At 37.8% G+C, this 18,178-nt stretch overlaps 1 protein-coding gene across 1 annotated transcript in view; it reads right to left on the bottom strand.

Annotated features, from left to right (window-relative positions):
• Positions 1 to 18,178, bottom strand: part of CCDC73 (coiled-coil domain containing 73) — a 130,529-nt gene that overhangs the window by 29,553 nt on the left and 82,798 nt on the right. The window contains exon 11 of the mRNA XM_075545934.1: positions 9,989 to 10,093. Coding sequence (XP_075402049.1) covers positions 9,989 to 10,093 — 105 coding nt within the window. The remainder of the gene's footprint in view (positions 1 to 9,988; positions 10,094 to 18,178) is intronic.

Below are 18,178 nucleotides of genomic sequence, written 5' to 3'. Positions count from 1 at the left end.
ATATGACAAGAAATGACTGACATCTCAAATAGACTGTTTTAAGAACATCATATTATTATTATTGTCTGTCATGGAGTCCACCATTTGTCATTGACTAGTCTTTTAGTTGTATTTTCTAGAATACCTCAACATTATCTTCTGACCTGTCCAGTGGTTTTTATGTCTACTCGTATACTTTTTTATTGTAAGAGTTCTCTCTTATGAATTTTTATAGCCTCTTGGTTCTAATTTTGAAATTAATATATTCTTAATGAATGATATTTTATTAATTTCTGTAAGTTCTTTTCATTATCCTATTTGTTTTGTTCATTTTTCATTCTGTTGGTTTTCTTCAAAAAAAATGTGCAGTGATCCTTGACTGTCTAATCCTATTTGAGAACGGGGAATTAAACACTGTAGAATGTTTTATAAAATGGCAGGCTTCACTATAGGTTGCCCTGATTAGAATTTTCCACTGGAAGAGCTTAATTGCAACATCATGGGCAAGTTAATTTCCTCAAAAAGGAATTTTCCAGTCTCTTCTTGAGAGACCTCTGAATGGGGAAAGTGATTGAAAGGACTCACCATTCAGTAGTTAGACTTTACACTCTGTACTATAATACTCCCAAAGATGTGCTGATAAACAGGCCTTGGAGGGGAAAGGGACACCAGATTTTCAGCATTTGCTAATTTCTTTAGTGTTAAATACTCCCACCATGGTAAATTTTAAACCACTGCTAATAGCTAACAATTAGACTTCATTGGTATAAGTTGGTGCTGGCATTGGCATATCATTGAATTCCTCCTACCTCAGTTGCTCCACAAACTCTCCAAAGTAAACTTTCACTCTTCTGCCAAGAAGGAGAGGGGCAGTGCTTAATTGTACAAAGTGAAGAAGAAGCCATGCGATGCAATGGCTTCTTCTACAGAACTTCATGTTTAGGGCTTCAATTGCACACCCTAATTCTAGAGGCATTGCTTGCTTGCAATTGCTGGCAATTTCTGCATTTTTGGCTTATGTTTTTCCTTTCTCTCATGTACTAAGTAAATTATCAATTGTTTATCTGGTTCCTACTTAAAACTTTTTGTTTCCTTTCCCTATTTCGTTGTCCTTGATTTATGTCCTTTAAATAATTGTTACTTTATGGCTGTTTTAGAAAGAAGTAGAAGTCAATGCATGTGTTCAATTTAACATATTATACAGAAGGCTTGACATAAAATATCTGAACTTGGGAATTATTCATTAATTAATTGTTCAGTCATTTAACAAGATTTAATGAACTTCTATTACATGTCTGGCACTGTTATAAGACTTTGTGCTACATCAGTAAAAAAGAGAGGCTAAAGTTATCATCGTGTAGTTTCTATTCAATTGGGAAATTATTTGGTACAATTTGCATCTGCATTAACAAATCTGAAAACTGTCTCTGCAAAAAGTGGATATTCTGGTAGGTTAAAATAAGATCATCAGCTAATGGTTTAGTTTGCCAAAACCTAAGTAAATTATCCTTATTACTATTATTTTAATGCCATGATTATAGAAACATAATTATGCTTATCTATCTAGATTAAACTATGAATCACAATAGAGAGTATTCTCTGTGATACGAATTTAGGTCTCCATTTTCTAAATTGTTCTACTAAAAAATAAAACAGAAAGCAGCATGATTGCAGAGCACTGGAAAATCGGAAGCCATTACCAAGAGTAATGATCCCTTTTAGTACAGGTGGAATTAGAATGCTCCTCGAGAAAACACTTGTGATAGCCTCAGCATCAGTTCGACATTAATATTTTGTTATACTATATATCAGTGGTTTTCAAACATATCTGCAGATAAGCACTGATCCATGACAAAAATTTCACTGGTCCATGGTAAAAGATATCAGTGTAAGGTCATCAAATGTCTTTTACTGTCCTTTCTTTTGAGATTATGTCCTCAATACACTTTTTTTGTTAAGATGTTATAAAATGATAGGGATGATAGATAATATTGTTTATTTTTAATGTTCTTTATTACCAAAATAAAAAGCTGGCAATTCAGTCCCATTCTTGCCAATAATTTGTTTGACATTTTACCATATGAAATTCAGCTTGCCTATATATTATCACCAGGAGAAAACCAGGGCTTTCTATTCCTGAAAAGAGTTACAGTCTCATGAACACACAGAGGCAGTTCTACCTTGTCCTGCAGGGTTGATATTAGCATCAATTCAATGGCAGTGATTATTCTGTCACCACCACTTGTCTGTCAGTTTGTCATACATAATGCTTATGTGTTGCTGTGATGCTGAAAGCTATGTCACTGGTATTCCAACTTCCAGCAGGGTAACTCAAAGTGAACAGGTTTTTCAGCTCTTCCAGACTAATAGCAGATTGCATAGAAAGAATATGCTGTCCATTTCAGAGGAATTAGCCACTGAAACTCTATGGATAGCATCAAAACAGAAGCAGAACGTTGTCAGAAGTAGTACCAGAAGATGAGTCTCTTGGGTCAGAAGGCACTCAAAATATGACTGAGGACCCTCAGGTCAGAAGGTACTCACAATATGATTAGGGGAAAGCGTCCTTCTCAAAGTGGGACTGACTGGAAAGACTTGGAGAGAGTAAAGCTTGTGGGAGTAAGTAAATATTTGGGGACCTTCATTTGCCTGAATGAGCATGGCTCAAAATGAGAAGATACAGGTGCAAACATCAATTACTAGTGAAACTTAGAATATATGATGTATGAATCTAGAAAAATTGGATGGCATTAAAATGAAATGAGGCACATAAAGATCATTATTCTAAGCATTAGTGAGGTGAAATGGTCTGGTATTGGCCATTTTGAATCAGAAAATCATATAGCTTACTATGTCAGAATGACACAGTCAGGAAGAATGGCATTGCATTCATTGTCAAAAAGGACATTCAAAAATCTACCTTGAAGTACAATGTTGTCTGTGACTGGATAATGTCTATGCACATACAAGAAAATCCAACCAATACAACTATTTTTAAAATTTATGTACCAACATTAAAGCTAGTGATGCAGAAATTAAAGAATTTTACCAATGTCTTTAGTCAGAATTTGATCAAACATGTAATCCAGATGCATTGAAAATTATTGATGACTGGAATGCAAAAGTTGGAAACACACAGGAAGAAACTTGTTGATAGAAATTGAGCTGGAGACCTTATGATAAAAATTTTTAAGACCAATAAGCTGTTCATCACTAATACCTTTGTGAACAACATAAAGGCCAATAAACACATGGACTTCTCCAGATGGAATACACAGTGAACTATCATTATCAATATTATTTTAACAATATGATTATAGGAACATAGTTATATATCTAAACTACACTATGGATCATAATAGATGAGTCCTCTATTATGATAATTTAGGTCTCCATTCTCCAAATTTTACTACTAAATAAATAGAAGGTAACATGATGCAACATGATTGACTACTTTTGTGGAGAGAGATGACAGAGAAACTCAATATTAGCCGATAAAACCAGTCCAAGGACAGACTGTGGAACACACCATCAACTACTCTTATGTAAGTTCAGTTTGAAGGTGATGAAAATGAAATCAAGTCTACAGGATCAAAATATGACCTGAATTATATCCCACTTAAATTCTGAGAACATTTCAAGAACTTATTTGATGCATTAAACACTACTGACAGAAGACCCAATGAACTATGGGATGACATCAGGAACACCATCTAAGAAGAAAGTAAAAGGGCATTAAAAAGATAGGAAGCAAAAGATCCAAGTTGGTGTCAGAAGAGTCTCTGAAACTTGCTCTTAATTGTAGAGTAGCTAAGATATATGGAAGAAATTATGAAGTCAAAAAATGAAGAGAAAATTTTAAATGGCAGATCAAGAAAATAAAGCCAAATATTTTAACAAAATGTGCAATGACCTAGAGTTTAAAAAAAGAACAAAAAGGAAGAACACACAGCATATTAGAAAAAATTTAAGCCTTGAGTTGCAATATGATTGCAAAACTCTACGAGCAAAATATTGAACAATGCAGTATCAAAAGAAGATGGAAAGAGGGAACCCATCACAAGATTGGATGTATATGCCCCCCCCCGAAGGGGATAAATAACAAATGTGGGTGAAGGGAGCCAATGGACAGGTAAGATACAAAATAATAAGAACAATATATAATTGATCAAAGATTCATGAACGTGGTAGGGTGGTAGAGGGAGTGGGGGAAAAGGAGCTTATACCAAGGGCTCAAGTAGAAAATGTTTTGGAAATGATAATGGTAAAATATGTACAAATATGTTTGATACAAGTGATGTGTGGAATGTTATAAGAGCTGTAAGAGCCCACAATAAACTGACTTAAAAAACAAAGCCCCCCAAAAAGATAGAAAGAATACACAGATTCACTGTTTCAAATAGAACTAGTCAGCATTCAATCATTTCACGAGGTACCATGTAAACAAGAACCAATGGTACTTAAGGAAGAAGTCTAAACTACACTGAAAGCATTATCTAAAAACAAGGCTCCAGGAATTGATGGAATATTGTTGTTAGGTGCCATTAAGTCAGTTCTGATTCATAGCAACCCTATGTATAATAGAATGAAATACCACTCAGCCCTTCACCATCCTGACAATTGATCTTATATTTGAGCCCATTGTTGCAGTCACTGTGTCAATCCATCGTGTAAAGGACCTTCCTCTTTTCGCTGCCCCCCTACTTTAGTAAGCATGATGTCCTTCTCCAGGGTCTGGTGTATCCAAATAACTTATCCAAAGTACATGAGATGAAGTCTCTCTATTCTTGCCTGTAAGGAGCATTCTGGCTGTACTTCCAAAACACTTCTTTATTCTTTTGACAGTTAATGGTACTTTCAATATTCTTTTTTTCCTTCTTTTACATTTTATTAGGGACTCAAACAACTCTTACCACAATCCATACATATACATACATCAATTGTATAAAGCACATCCATACATTCCCTGCCCCAATCATTCTCAAGACTTTCAATATTCTTAACCATCACCATAATGAAAATGCACCAATTCTTCTTAAGTCTTCCTTATTCCATGTGCAACTTTAACATGCATATGAGCCAATTGAAAATACCATGGCTTGCATCAGGCACACCTTAGTTCTCAAATAAACACCTTGCTTCTCAACACTTTAAAGAGCAGATTTAATCAACACCATGTGCCATGAGCTCTCGACTGCTGCTTCCATGAACATGATTGTGGGGCTAAGCAAGAGTAAATCCTTGGCAACTTTAATCTTAATGCTTCAGAAGAGCAGAAAGTTTCTATTTGTCATCCCAGTGGAACATGTTCCAAGTCTCAGGATATCCCATTGCTTGGCTCAGTGACACCAATAAAAGTTCTAATCTCCCCACTAATCCCCATTTTCCTTTATGTGAAGCCAACGATTCTCTCTTGCACACTTTTCCAGGGCTATGTTGTATTGAAATAAGCACAGTACATTTCAAGCTTCACTGGCACAGATTACTCCAACAATGTTCCTCCTTGAAATTTTCAGTCCAGAACTAGGCACCATTATGTATGTTCGGAGTCCATTCCCAGTCTTCAAGAAATACATGCCAACTTCTTCCACATAAGCGTTTGACATTATACTCCACTGACTTCATCTCAGTGAGCTTTTAGGTTTCTATATCTCAAGCATCCATTCAAAGAACAAGATGGCAGTCTCTCATCTTGTACTGCAATGTGTAGAAGTAATTCTCATGTAGTCTATCTCACTTAGTCTCAAGAATGCATACCTTTTCTTTGGAGAAGTAAGAGAGAAGCCTCTACACCATTGCACTCCCAGGGTATTGTTTGTGTCTCCACAGGGAAAGAGGGACCAGACTTCAATCCGATGCTCCAAGATGTGAATGCAACATGCCAGCGTGGAGTAGGGAACCAGTGGAGAGGTCTCGGGGGCTGGCCCCAACCCCAACTATTAAGGGGACCTCTGCCCCTCGCCTCAAAGAATTTATTTCAAAGGGCAGCACTGAATCTACAGCTCCGAAAGAGGGACATATCTGATCAGAGCACACGGGAGCAGATGAAAGGGGAGGAGGAGAGAGTGGAGCACATCATGGCCCAACAGGCCAGGAGGTCGAGGTTCCCAATTAGAGCAGCCAGTCGACAGAGAGGACCAAATGGCAGGCCCCACTATGAGACATGACGTTCCTCACTGACCCATAACCCTACAGGCGACAACACCGGAGACACAGTGAGGGAATTGCACCCGATCGGATCCCGCCACACCGAGGCAAAACATTAAGGGGGTGCAACAGAACAGCAAGGGAATGGAGCAGCGAGGTCCCCAAGGAATGCTGAAGGTGGACTTTGGGGCCAGGGCATGGTTCCCCAACAGACTGGACTGGAAAACACTCCTAAAGGCCAACAAACGATCTTTGAACTAACTACAAGCTTTTCTTTCTTCTTGTGTTTTGTTTTTGTCATTGGTTTGTTGTTGTTTTGTTGTATATTGTTGCGTGGTTGTGCTCTGTCTTGTTTTTGTGCGTGTTATTATCTCCACAGGTCTGTCTAAATAAGATAGGCTGGATGAACAATTGGAGGAGAAAACAACAGGACCGATACTTCCGTGGGGACATGGGAGACAGGAAGGTTGGGGGAAAGGTAATGGTGTTAATAAACCCAGGGACAAGGGAACACCAAGTGATCCAAATCGGTGGTGAGGAGGGTGTGGGAGGCCTGGTTGGGCATGATCAAGGGTAATGTAACTAAGAGGAATTGCTGAAACCCTGGTGGGGGCTGAGCATGATAGTGGGACAGGAGGGAAGTCAAAGGAAATAGAGGAAAGAGCTGAGAGGCAGCGGGCATTTATAGAGGTCTAGATAAAGACATGTACATATGAAAATATATTTATACATGAGGATGGGGAAATAGATCTATGTGCATATATTTATAGGGTTAGTATTAAGGTAGCAGAGGGACATTGGACCTCCACTCAAGTACTCCCTCAATGCAAGAATACTTTCTTCTATTAAATTGGCATTCTATGATGCTCACCTTCCTGACACAAACGCTAAAGACAATGTGGGTGAACAACTAAATGTAGTGAAGAAAGCTGATGGTGCCTGGCTATCAAAAGAGATAGCATCTGGGGTCTTAAAGGCTTGAAGGTAAACAAGCGGCCATCTAGCTCAGAAGCAACAAACATTAGCCTGTGCAATCACCAGGTGTCAAGGGATCCAGGTATCAGGCATCATCAGAACAAAAATATCTTACCATAGTGAATGAGCGAGGGAGTGCGGAGTGGAGACCCAAAGCCCCTTTGTAAGTCACTGGACATTCCTACAGAAGGGTCTTGGGGAGGAGACGAGACAGTCAGGGTGTGATGTAGCAACGATGAAAAATACAGCTTTCCTCTCGTTCCTAAATGCTTCCTCCCCTCTGCCACCACTGTCATGATCCGAATCCTGCCTTGCAAGTCTGACTAGACCAGAGGATGTACGCTGGTACAGATGGGAACTGGAAACACAGGGAATCCAGGGCAGATGATTCCCTCAGGCCCAGTGGTGTCAGTGGTGATACGGGGATGGTAGAGGGAGGGTGGGTTGGAAAGGGAACATGATTGAAAGGATCTACATGTGACCTCCTTTCTGGGGGACAGACAACAGAAAAGTGGGTGAAGGGAGACGCCGAACATGGCAAGATATGACAAAATAATAATTTATAAATTATCAAGGGTTCATGAGGGATTGGACAGTGGGGAGGGAGGGGAAAAATGAGGACCTGATGCCAGGGACTTGGGTGGAGACCAAATGTTTTGAGAATGATGAGGGCAACAAATGTACAAATATGCTTTACACAATTGATGTATGTATGGATTGTGATAGGAGTTGTATGAGCCCCTAATAAAATGATTTAAAAATTAAAATTAAAAAAAAAACATTGTACCCCCAAAACAATCACGTCTTCTTGACTTCTATAATAATTTTCTTATATATGAGGGAATACAAAAATACAACAAAAAATCCTGGAATTGCGCTGGTCAGAGGGGAGCTTTCACAGTGCACATTTTTCCCACTAGGTGAGCATTGAGCAACCTACTCTGAGTTAGTGCACCCAGTGGCTTCCCCTGGTAAGGTTCTCTAGTCACAGTGAATTTTTTGTAAAAGTAGTTTTGCTTGAACCTCATTTTATTATTTATTTGTGTGTGTGTGTGTGTGTGTGTGTGATGGCTGATTTAAGAGAACAGCATGCAGCTAGGAAATTTTGTTTCCTGCTGAGGAAAAATGCAGCAGAAATTGTTGTGAAGCTGAACACAGCTTACAAGGACAGCATTATGGGAAAAACTCAAGTGTAAGAGTGATTTCCTCATTTCGAAAAAAGTGAAATGTTGATCAATGACAAATCTTATCTGGATGTTCATCAACTTCCCAAACTGATAAAAATATAGACTTATAGTGCATTTGGAGTTTATTCCACTACGTCAGACTATTAATCAAGCTGTCTAATGAGAGCTTCTGAAAAGACAGGTAACTGTGCAACAAAAAATGGTCTGATTTGTGGAAGACCGGGGACTCGTTTTGCCACCACACAATGCACCTGCTCATGCAGCCATCTCAGTGCATCAGTTTTTGGCAAAACACAGCAGGCCTCTCTTGCCCCATGCACTTTACTCACCTGACCTCACTGCATGTGACTTCTTTTTGTTTCTGTGAATGAAGAGGGACGTGAAGGGACATTGACTTGATGACGTAGAAGGGTGAAGAAAAAATGAGGAAGGTGCTGTGCCATTCAAACAGATGAGTTTGAAAAATGTTTCAAAGAATAGAATTGCAGATTTGACAAGTGTGTTAAGTATAATGGAGAGATCTTTGAAGGTGATAAGATTGTTTTGCAAAAAAATCAAATACATAGCTTTGAAAAACATTCTTTTGTGTGTGTGTGTGTGTGTGTGTGTGTGTGTGTGTACCTCCTGGTATACCTTTGTTTCCCTTATCAACATGATTAGATTCCAAAGATCAAGTTGTTTATGAAATTGACTATATGAGAAATGGGGGGTGCAACCTATCTTCAATTCTAGTGCCACCCCTTTGTTGCACACTCAGGTCTTGGATTATATGTGGCAAGCAAGTCATCTTTCCTCACCATGCCTTCCCCACCCCAGCAGAACCTACAGAGGTTGAGGGTAGTGATGGTGGTTGGATATTGCCTGCTGTCTGTCCACTGCCTGAACCACCCACCCTGGCTGGGACCTTGCATGACCTCCACCTACTTCTGCTCCACAGCCACAAGGGCCTTCTTCCCTCTCCCTGATTCTCCCCTGCCCCACTGGCCTCTCCAGCACCTCCAGGCCCTCTCCTATTATCCACCTGCCAGCTCTTAACCTGTCATTGTCAAACCATGATCCGGTGCTCTCTGTGTTCAGGCCAAGAATTTGCAAACTCGTGGCAGAAGGCATCCTGCTGCCAGTCAGCCCCAATTCCTCATGTGCTCTAGCTGTCATCAGGGCTTCTGGTATATCATTCAGAATGGCCTGTGGGGGCTGTCTTAGGCTCTACCATGGCCTGTATGGAGCTTAGACCATCAGATACTGTCTGAGAATATTTTCAGAGTTAGCATAAATACAAAATAACAGGAAATGAAATAGTCAATGAGTGTAGAATAAGTGTATACTGAAGAGAGTATGATGGGTGATTGTTGTTGTAAAACAACCGGTTCTATCAAAGGAAAAGAAATATATTCTTAACTTCTGGAAGCTCACTGATCACTCTTTTTAAATATGGTGATAGTTATCACCTTTTATTTTTCGTTTTGGTCCCTTAACACAATTCTAAACAAAATAAAATTAGATACTTAATAAACTTCAACACTTACCTAGTGAGTTTAAAAATATATATGTTCAATGTGTTAGGCACTAATACCAAGTTGATAAACAAGGCTAATATCTTACACCTAGTATTGAAAATAATCTTGATAAAATTAGACAGATTAATGCCACTAAACCAGGTAAAGCTCATTCAATGAAAATATACTGAAGGAAAATACAACCTGATTATTTTCTTTTAGCACCTTAAATTCTGTCTTCATTTCAGTATTAGCTTGAGTCTGTTGCTGAAGTAACTGCTGCATATGTAGAAAAGAGACGATGACATTCTTTTAAAAAAAAGTATATATATATTAGTTTCAATTGGATAGCTTAACAGCTATATACATATCTAATATAGATAAAACCAAACTCACTACCATTGAGTCTCTGGCTCACAGAGACACTAAAGGACAGAGTAGAACTGCCCCTGTGGGTTTTCAGGACTGTAACTCTTTACAGTAACAATCGGATAAACTGAACACACAGATCTATACTGGAATAAGGACAGCAAGAACGCTCCTTAGAGGTAAGGATGATGAGAGTTTGTCTCAGATACGTTGGACATGTTGTCAGGAGAGACCAGTTCCTAGAGAAGGACATAATGCTTAGCAAAGTGTGGGGCAGTGAAAATGAAGAAATCCCTCAATTAGATGGACTGATACAGTGGCTATGACAATAGACTCAAACATAAGAACAATTGTGAGATGGCATATGACCAAGTGGTTGTTTCTTTCTGTTGTACATAGGGTCATTTTGAGTGGAACCAACTGGATGGTACCTAATGACAATAACAACTCTTTACAGGAGTAGAAAGCCTCATTTTTCTCCTGCAGAGCAGCTGGTGGTTTTGAATTGCTGACCTTGTGGTCACAACCCAACATATAATCATTTCACCAACAGAGCTCCAAGATAAATAGATTTCACAAATCGATCGCCTTTGACTTGTGCACTAACCATTTTTTTTACTGCTCTCTGTTAATGAAAAGTATTTGAATTTTCCTTCTGACAGATTTTTATCTCACTTTTACAGTAATTTAATTTCAACACCGTCACACTTTATTTATTTATTTTTGAGGATGCCATGCTGATCTTTTAATGTAACATTAATCAAAGAGCATAGCATTCATTGAGGAGTTGTACAGAGATGGAAATATTGCCTTCAGACGTATATAGGCCTAGATGAAAGACAAGTAAAAGAATAATTGCTTCATAATTTTATGGTTTTATTTAATAAAAGTCTCTATGAATTTTTACTTTGTTTATTTGATTTTATTAATTAAATACTTTATTAATATAATATTTAAAATTACTTAGATTACATTACTTTCTCCAAAATATTGTTCCAAGAGCCCTTCAAATAACTAAAAAGGTTTTTTTTAATGTTGAGAATAAATAATGATTCTTTTTTTTAAAGTATAAATATTGTCTCAAATGGAAAACTTAAAAGATATATACATATCTTGAGATGCCATTGACAAATGTGAATAATTTAAAATTAAGATAAAATTTTGTTGATTTCTCCAACATCTGGTAAATATGTTACTAAAATAATGTTATCGCCACTCATCTGTTAGTTTGTCGTTATTGTAATGGCTTGCCTCTTGCTGTGATGCTGGAAACTATGGCACTGGTACTTGAAATACCAGCAAGGCACCCACGGTGAGCAGGTTTCGGTAAAATTTCCAGACTAAGACTAGAGTAGGAAAAAGCACTAAACTGTCCACTCTAGAGAGATTGGCTACTGAAAATCTTTGTGAAAAGCAATAGAACATTGTCTGATGTAGTGCTAACAATGAATCCCTCAGGATGGAAGACACTCAAAATAGGATTGTGAAAGAGCTGCTTCCTCAAAGTGGAGTAGAAATTAATGACATAGATATAACAAAACTTTTAAGTTCTTCATTTACTGATGGCACTCAACTCAAGAGGAGAAGAAATAGCTACAAATCAGAAGATAGAATGTATGATGTACTAATCTAGAAAAACTGAAAATTGTCAACAATGAAATGGAATATATAAAGATAATAGGCTTTAGTGAGCTAGACAAGTAGTGGCTATTATGTTCAATTATATGGTTTACTGTGCCAAGAACGGCAAATTCAAGAGGAATGTCACTGCATTCATCACGAAAGGTTAATATCCATATCCTTACAAGGAAAACCAGTTAATCCAACTATTATTCAAAATTTTACACAAACTACTTAAAGCCAATGATAGATAAATTGAATCATTCTACCAGCTTTTTCAATCTGAAATTGAACAAACATCCAACCAAGATGCTGTGATAATTACTAATTAGAATGTGAAAGTTAGAAACAAAAAGGGAAGCATCGATGATAGAAAGGATGCTGAAGAGCACATAATAAATGTTTTCAAGACCAATGATTTCTTCATGGCAAATACCTCTTTTTAAACAACATAAATAGTTACTATATATGTGGACCTTGTTAGGTGGTATACACAGGAATTAAATTGACTACATCTTTGTAAAGAGACAATAAAGAAACTCAGTATTATCAGCCAAAACAAGGCCAGGCAGGCTGTGGAACAGGCCACCAACTGCTCATATTGAAGCTGAAGAAAATTAAAGCAAGTCCACAAGAGCCAAAATACAATTTTGAATATAAGCTACCTGAATTTAGAGACTATCTCGAGGACAGATTTAACATCTTGAACACTCATGATCGAAGACCAGATTAGTCATGAGAGAACATCTGAACCTCATACACAAGGATTTCCTTTTCTCGAGAGTCTTTAAAATTCTATACCATTGGCTAAACTACTGATACTGTCAATGCATTGTAGCTATGCATTGGGCTGCTAAATGCACAGGCAGCAGCTCAAAACTAGCAACCAGCTCCATGGGAGAAAGATAAGGCTTTCTATTTCTGTAAAGATTTACAATCTCAGAAATTCACAGCAGTATATACCCTGCCCTATAGGGTGGTTATAAATCAGCATTAATTAGATGGCAGTGAAAGCGATACCCTAGGGTGATGATTGATAATGTTCTCGAACATTAAATGACAATAATGTCCCTAAGGTAAACCAATGACAGATATAAACCATAGATTTATGAACAGAATTCGGGCTTTACTTAAGCGTAGCCCCTATAAACATGATCATCTATAAACATGATCCTATAACCCTATAAACAGGATCACCTGCAAATATGATCCTGATTAAAAAACAAACAAACAAACATGATCCTGATTAATGCTCACTCTCATGAAGAGATCACTGAAGGTATGGGTGTTATAGCAAAGTGTGAAGAAACTAAATTGTGCCCAGTGATCAGAAGGAATAGCTTCGGGGGAATTAAAGACTTGTCTTCAAGCAAGTAGCCTCCTAAGCAAAGTGACAACTAAGTCTACATGAAAGAAGCCCACCAGCCTGTGTGATCCAAGGATTGTAAATAATAAAATACAAATCCAAAGGAGGGAAGGGTACCAGAGCTTAAATTGTGAACAACTGATTTGCAGAAGACTATGGATGACAGTGGAAGCCCAAAGTTCATTTGGAGGGTCCACACATGGATTAAACTTCTGAATGCCCTCTGTTCTTAGTGGAGGGATATGAATAGCCTTGCTATCAGACAGAGAGCATGTAAAGTTGATTATGGTCGATGTAATTAGGTTAAAATGTAATATCATTTAATCTCTCTTTTGGCCCATTTTAAATTTGGTCTGGTTTTTAATATTTCCTGACTTCTTTTCAATTGAGGTTTTCCTCTGGTTTATTTTGTTACTGTTCCTGGTTTTATTTTTCTGTTTGTCTTCAGGGTTTTGTACATTTTTTCTAGTATATGAAACCTGGGATAGGTAAATCTATAGAGATAGTAGTGACTGGATTAATTGTTTTCTGAGGGTATGGAAGGGGAGGGAAATGGGAAGTTAATAACAATGAAAACAGAAGGGAAATGTTCTAGAATTGCTTTTCTTTTTAATCATTTTATTGTGGGCTTATACAACTCTTATCACAATCCACACATCCATCCATTGTTTCAAGCACATTTGTACATTTGTTGCCATCATCATTCTCAAAACATTTGCTTTCTGCTTGAGCCCTTGGTATCAGTTCATTTTCCCCTCCCTCTACACTCCCCCTCGCTCATGAACCCTTGATATTTTATAAATTATTTTGTCATTTCTTACCCACTTTTCTGTTGTACATCCCCCACGATGAAGGTTATATGTAGATCCTTGTAAGGAGTTCCCCTCTCCCACCCCACCCTCCTTCCACCCTCTCAGTATTACCACTCTCAGCATTGGTCCTGAAGGGATCACCTGGATTCCCTGTTTCCAGTTCCTACCTGTACCAGTGTACATCCTCTGGTCTAGACAGATTTGTAAGGCAGAATTGGGATCATGATAGTTGGGTGGGTGGGGGGAGCATTTAGGAACTAGAGTAAAGTTGTATGTTTCATTGTTGCTACACTGCACCCTGACTGGCCTACCTCCTCCCTGCTACCTTTCTGTAAGGGGCTGTCCAGTTGCCTACAGATGAATCTTGGGTCCCCAATCTACATTCCCCCTCATTCACAATGATTTGATTTTTTGTTCTTTGAAGCCTGATACCTGATTCCTTCGACACCTCATGATCACACAGACTAGTGTGCTTCTTCCACATGGACTTTGTTGCTTCTGAGCTATGTGGCCGCTTATTTACCTTCAAGCCTTTAAGACCCCAGAAGCTATATCTTTTGATAGCCAGGCACCATCAGCTTTCTTCACCACTTTTGCTTATGCACCCATTTGTCTTCAACAATTGTATCAGGAAGCTGAGCATACAATGATATTTTTTGTTCTTTGATGACTGATAACTGATCCCTTTGATATCTCATGATCACACAGGCTGGTGTGCTTCTTCCATGTGGGCTTTGTTGCTTCTGAGCTAGATGGCCGCTTGTTTACCTTCAAGTCTTTAAGACCCTAGATGCTATATCTTTTGATACCCGGGCTCCATCAGCTTTCTTCCCCACATTTGGTTATGCACCCACTTTGTCTTACAGTGAACATGTTGGGAAGGTGAACATCATGGAATGCCAATTTAATAGAACAAAGTATTCTTGCATTGAGGGAGTACTCGAGTGGATGCCCAATGTCCAGTCTAGAATTGATTTTAATGATGATTGTACAACCCTTTTAAATATGACTGAAATATTGGAGTATATTATATGTGAGGAATATGTCAATAAAACTCTTTTTAAAAATGTGAACATATTCTGAGGATAAGTTTCCTTTAATGGCATGTTCAATGAGCAAACCCTTGTGTCTTGATAGAACCAATTTGAAATAATCTACTCTGTTAAAAATTTTTAAAGCAGCAGAAGAAAAAGATGAAAGTGGATTTCAAACAAGACTCTGAAACTTGCCCTTGAATGTAGAGTAGATAAACTGAAATGCAAAAATTATGAAGTAAAAAAGGAGCCAAACAAGAAACTCCAAAAGGCAGTTTTGGAAAACAAAGTAAAGTATTTATGAAATATACAAAGACTTGAAACTAGAGAACCAAATGGAAAGATAAGAAAATTCTCAAGATAAGAAATTATGCTCCACAATTCTCAAGATAAAAAAATTAAAGAAAAATTCATACTTCAAATGGAAATACTTGAGGATTCTATGGGCAAAATATTGAACAGGAAGCACCAAAGAAAATAGAAAGAATAGTCATAGTACCAAAAAGAATTGATCAATGTCTGACCATTCCAAGAGGTAGCATATGATCAAGACTAGATGACATTGAAGAAAAAAGATCAAGTTGCACTGTAGGCATTAGAGAAAAACAAGGTTCCAGGAATTAACAGAATATCATTGAAAATGCTTCAATAAACAGATGCCATGTTGGAAGCACTCACTTGTCTATGCCAAGAAACATGGAAGACAATTACTTGACCAACCAACTGGTTGCCTAATCCAAACCCAATAGAAGGTGGACATTATTGAGAAATATCATTAATATCACAGGTGAGCAAAATTTTGCTGAAGATAATTCAAATATAGTCACAGGAGCACATTAACAGGGAGCTGCTCAGAAATTCAAGCCTGATTCAAAAAATAATGTGGAATGAGGGATATTATGCATGTCAGATAGATCTTGGCTGAAAGCAGAGACTACCAGAAAGATGTTCACTTGTGTTTCATTGACTATGCAAAGGCATTTGACTATGGGGATCATAACAAACTAGGGTTAACATTGAAAAAAATTGGAATTACAGAATTATTATGCTCATTATGCTTATCCAGAACCTGGACATAGGCCAAAAGGAAGTCGTTCACATAGATATTTAAATAAGGGAATAATGCATAGTTTAAAATTAGAAAAGATGTGTGTCAAGGTTGTATACTTTCACCAAACTTATTCAATCTGTATGCTAAGAAATAATCTGAGAAACTGGAGTACATTAAGAACTTGTCATCAGCATAACACAACTTTACTTGATGAAAATAAAGAGGATTTAAAGCAGTTACTGATGAATAGCAAAGACTACAATCAGTTTTTCCACGGGTCTTCCTTTTTGTTTTGCTGCCCTTCTATGTTATCAACCTTGATGTCTTTCTCCAGGGACTAAACTCTCCTAATAATATGTCCAAAGTTTCTGAGATGAACACTCTCCATCCTTGCCTCTAAAGAGCTCTCTGCTGTACTTCGTCCAAGATATTTGTTTGTTTTTTTGGAAATCCATGGTACTTTCAATATTCTTCCCCAGAAACATAATTCAAATGCATGGATGCTTCTACAATCTTCTTTATTTCAATGTCCAACTTTCACATGAGTGATTAAAAATACCTTGGCTCGGATTAGAAAAACTTGAGCCTTCAAAGTACTCACCTTGTTTTTCAAAACTGTAAAAAAAGGTCTTGTGCACTTTGTGCATTTGCCCAATGCACTGCATCTTATGATTGTTTGACTGCTGCTTCATGAGCATTGATTGTGGATCCAAGCAAGACAAAGATTGACAACTTCAATCTTTTCTCCATTTATTATGATGCTACCTACTGGTCTAGTTGTGAGAGTTTGGTCTTCTTTACATTGAGTTGTAATCCATACTGAAGACTGCAATCCCTGATCTTCATCAGCAAGTGCTTCAGTCCTCCTCACTTATTCTATTTGCACGACTGCCTAGATCCATGTACAAGCTCTGCATAAGCACAATATAGTGTTTTGGGATTCCCATTCTCATATTCTCAAAGTTACCCATAGTTTGTATGGTTCACATAGTCAAATGGCTTAGCACAGTCAATAAAGCACAATTAAACATCTTTGTGGCATTCTCTATTTTCAGCCAAGATCCATCTGACATCAGCAATAATATCCTTTTTTCCACATCCTCTTCTGAATCCAGTCTAAACCTCTGGTAGTCCCCTGTTAGTGTACTGCTACAACTGTTGTTAGATGATCTTCAGCAAAATTCTACTTGAATGTAGTATTAATGACATTGTTCTATAATTTGAGCAATCTCTTGGGTCACCTTTCTTTGGAATGAGTACGAATATGGATCTCTTCCAGTCAGTTGTCTTCCAAATTGCCTGGCAAAGATGAGTAAGTACTTCATCAGTTTGCTGATACATTTCAATTGATATTCCATCAATTTCTGAAGCCTTGCTTTTGGCTATAACTCTCGGTGTAGCCTGAACTTTTCCCTCAGGACCATTGGTTCTTACTCATATACTACTTCCTGAAATGGTGAATGCCGACTACTTCTTTTTGGTTCAATGACTCGGTGTATTCCTTCCATCTTCTTTTGATGCTTCCTGCATCGTTCAATATTTTCCCCATAGAATCTTTCAATATTGGAACTCAACAAAATTATGAATACTTCTTAGACATAACCAAACACCTTAAAGCAACAGTTCTCAACCTGTGGGTCGCAAACCCTTTGGGGTGGGGGTGGGGGGGACAAATGACCCTTTCACAGAGGTCGCCTGAGACCATCAGAAAACACATATATCCAATAGTCTTAGGAACCAAGACACCACTTCTCTACCTGTCTCCAGGCGTGTCCACCCACATGCAGATATGCCCACATATGAGTACCTGGTGAGAAAGCTGTTACCCATGCTACTCCATGCTTCAAAATAAAATTTCATTTATTTGTCATTAAAAATAAATAGTTCATAATATATAATTACATATCATTTTGTGATTAATCACTGTGCTTTAATTATGTTCAATTTATAACAAATGAAAATACATCATGCATATCAGATATTTACATTATGATTCATAACAGTAGCAAAACTACAGTTCTGAAGTAGCAATGAAAATAATTTTATGGTTGGGGTCACCACAACATGAGGAACTGTATTAAAGGGTCGAGATATTAGGAAGGTTGAGAACCAGTGCCTTTAAAAAGCACATTTCTGTGCCTG

The sequence above is a fragment of the Tenrec ecaudatus genome, chromosome 4 (genome assembly GCF_050624435.1).
Source record: "Tenrec ecaudatus isolate mTenEca1 chromosome 4, mTenEca1.hap1, whole genome shotgun sequence".
Taxonomy (NCBI): Eukaryota; Metazoa; Chordata; class Mammalia; order Afrosoricida; family Tenrecidae; genus Tenrec; species Tenrec ecaudatus.
Note: the sequence above shows the minus strand (reverse complement) of the source record. Positions and strands in the feature narration are given on the sequence as shown.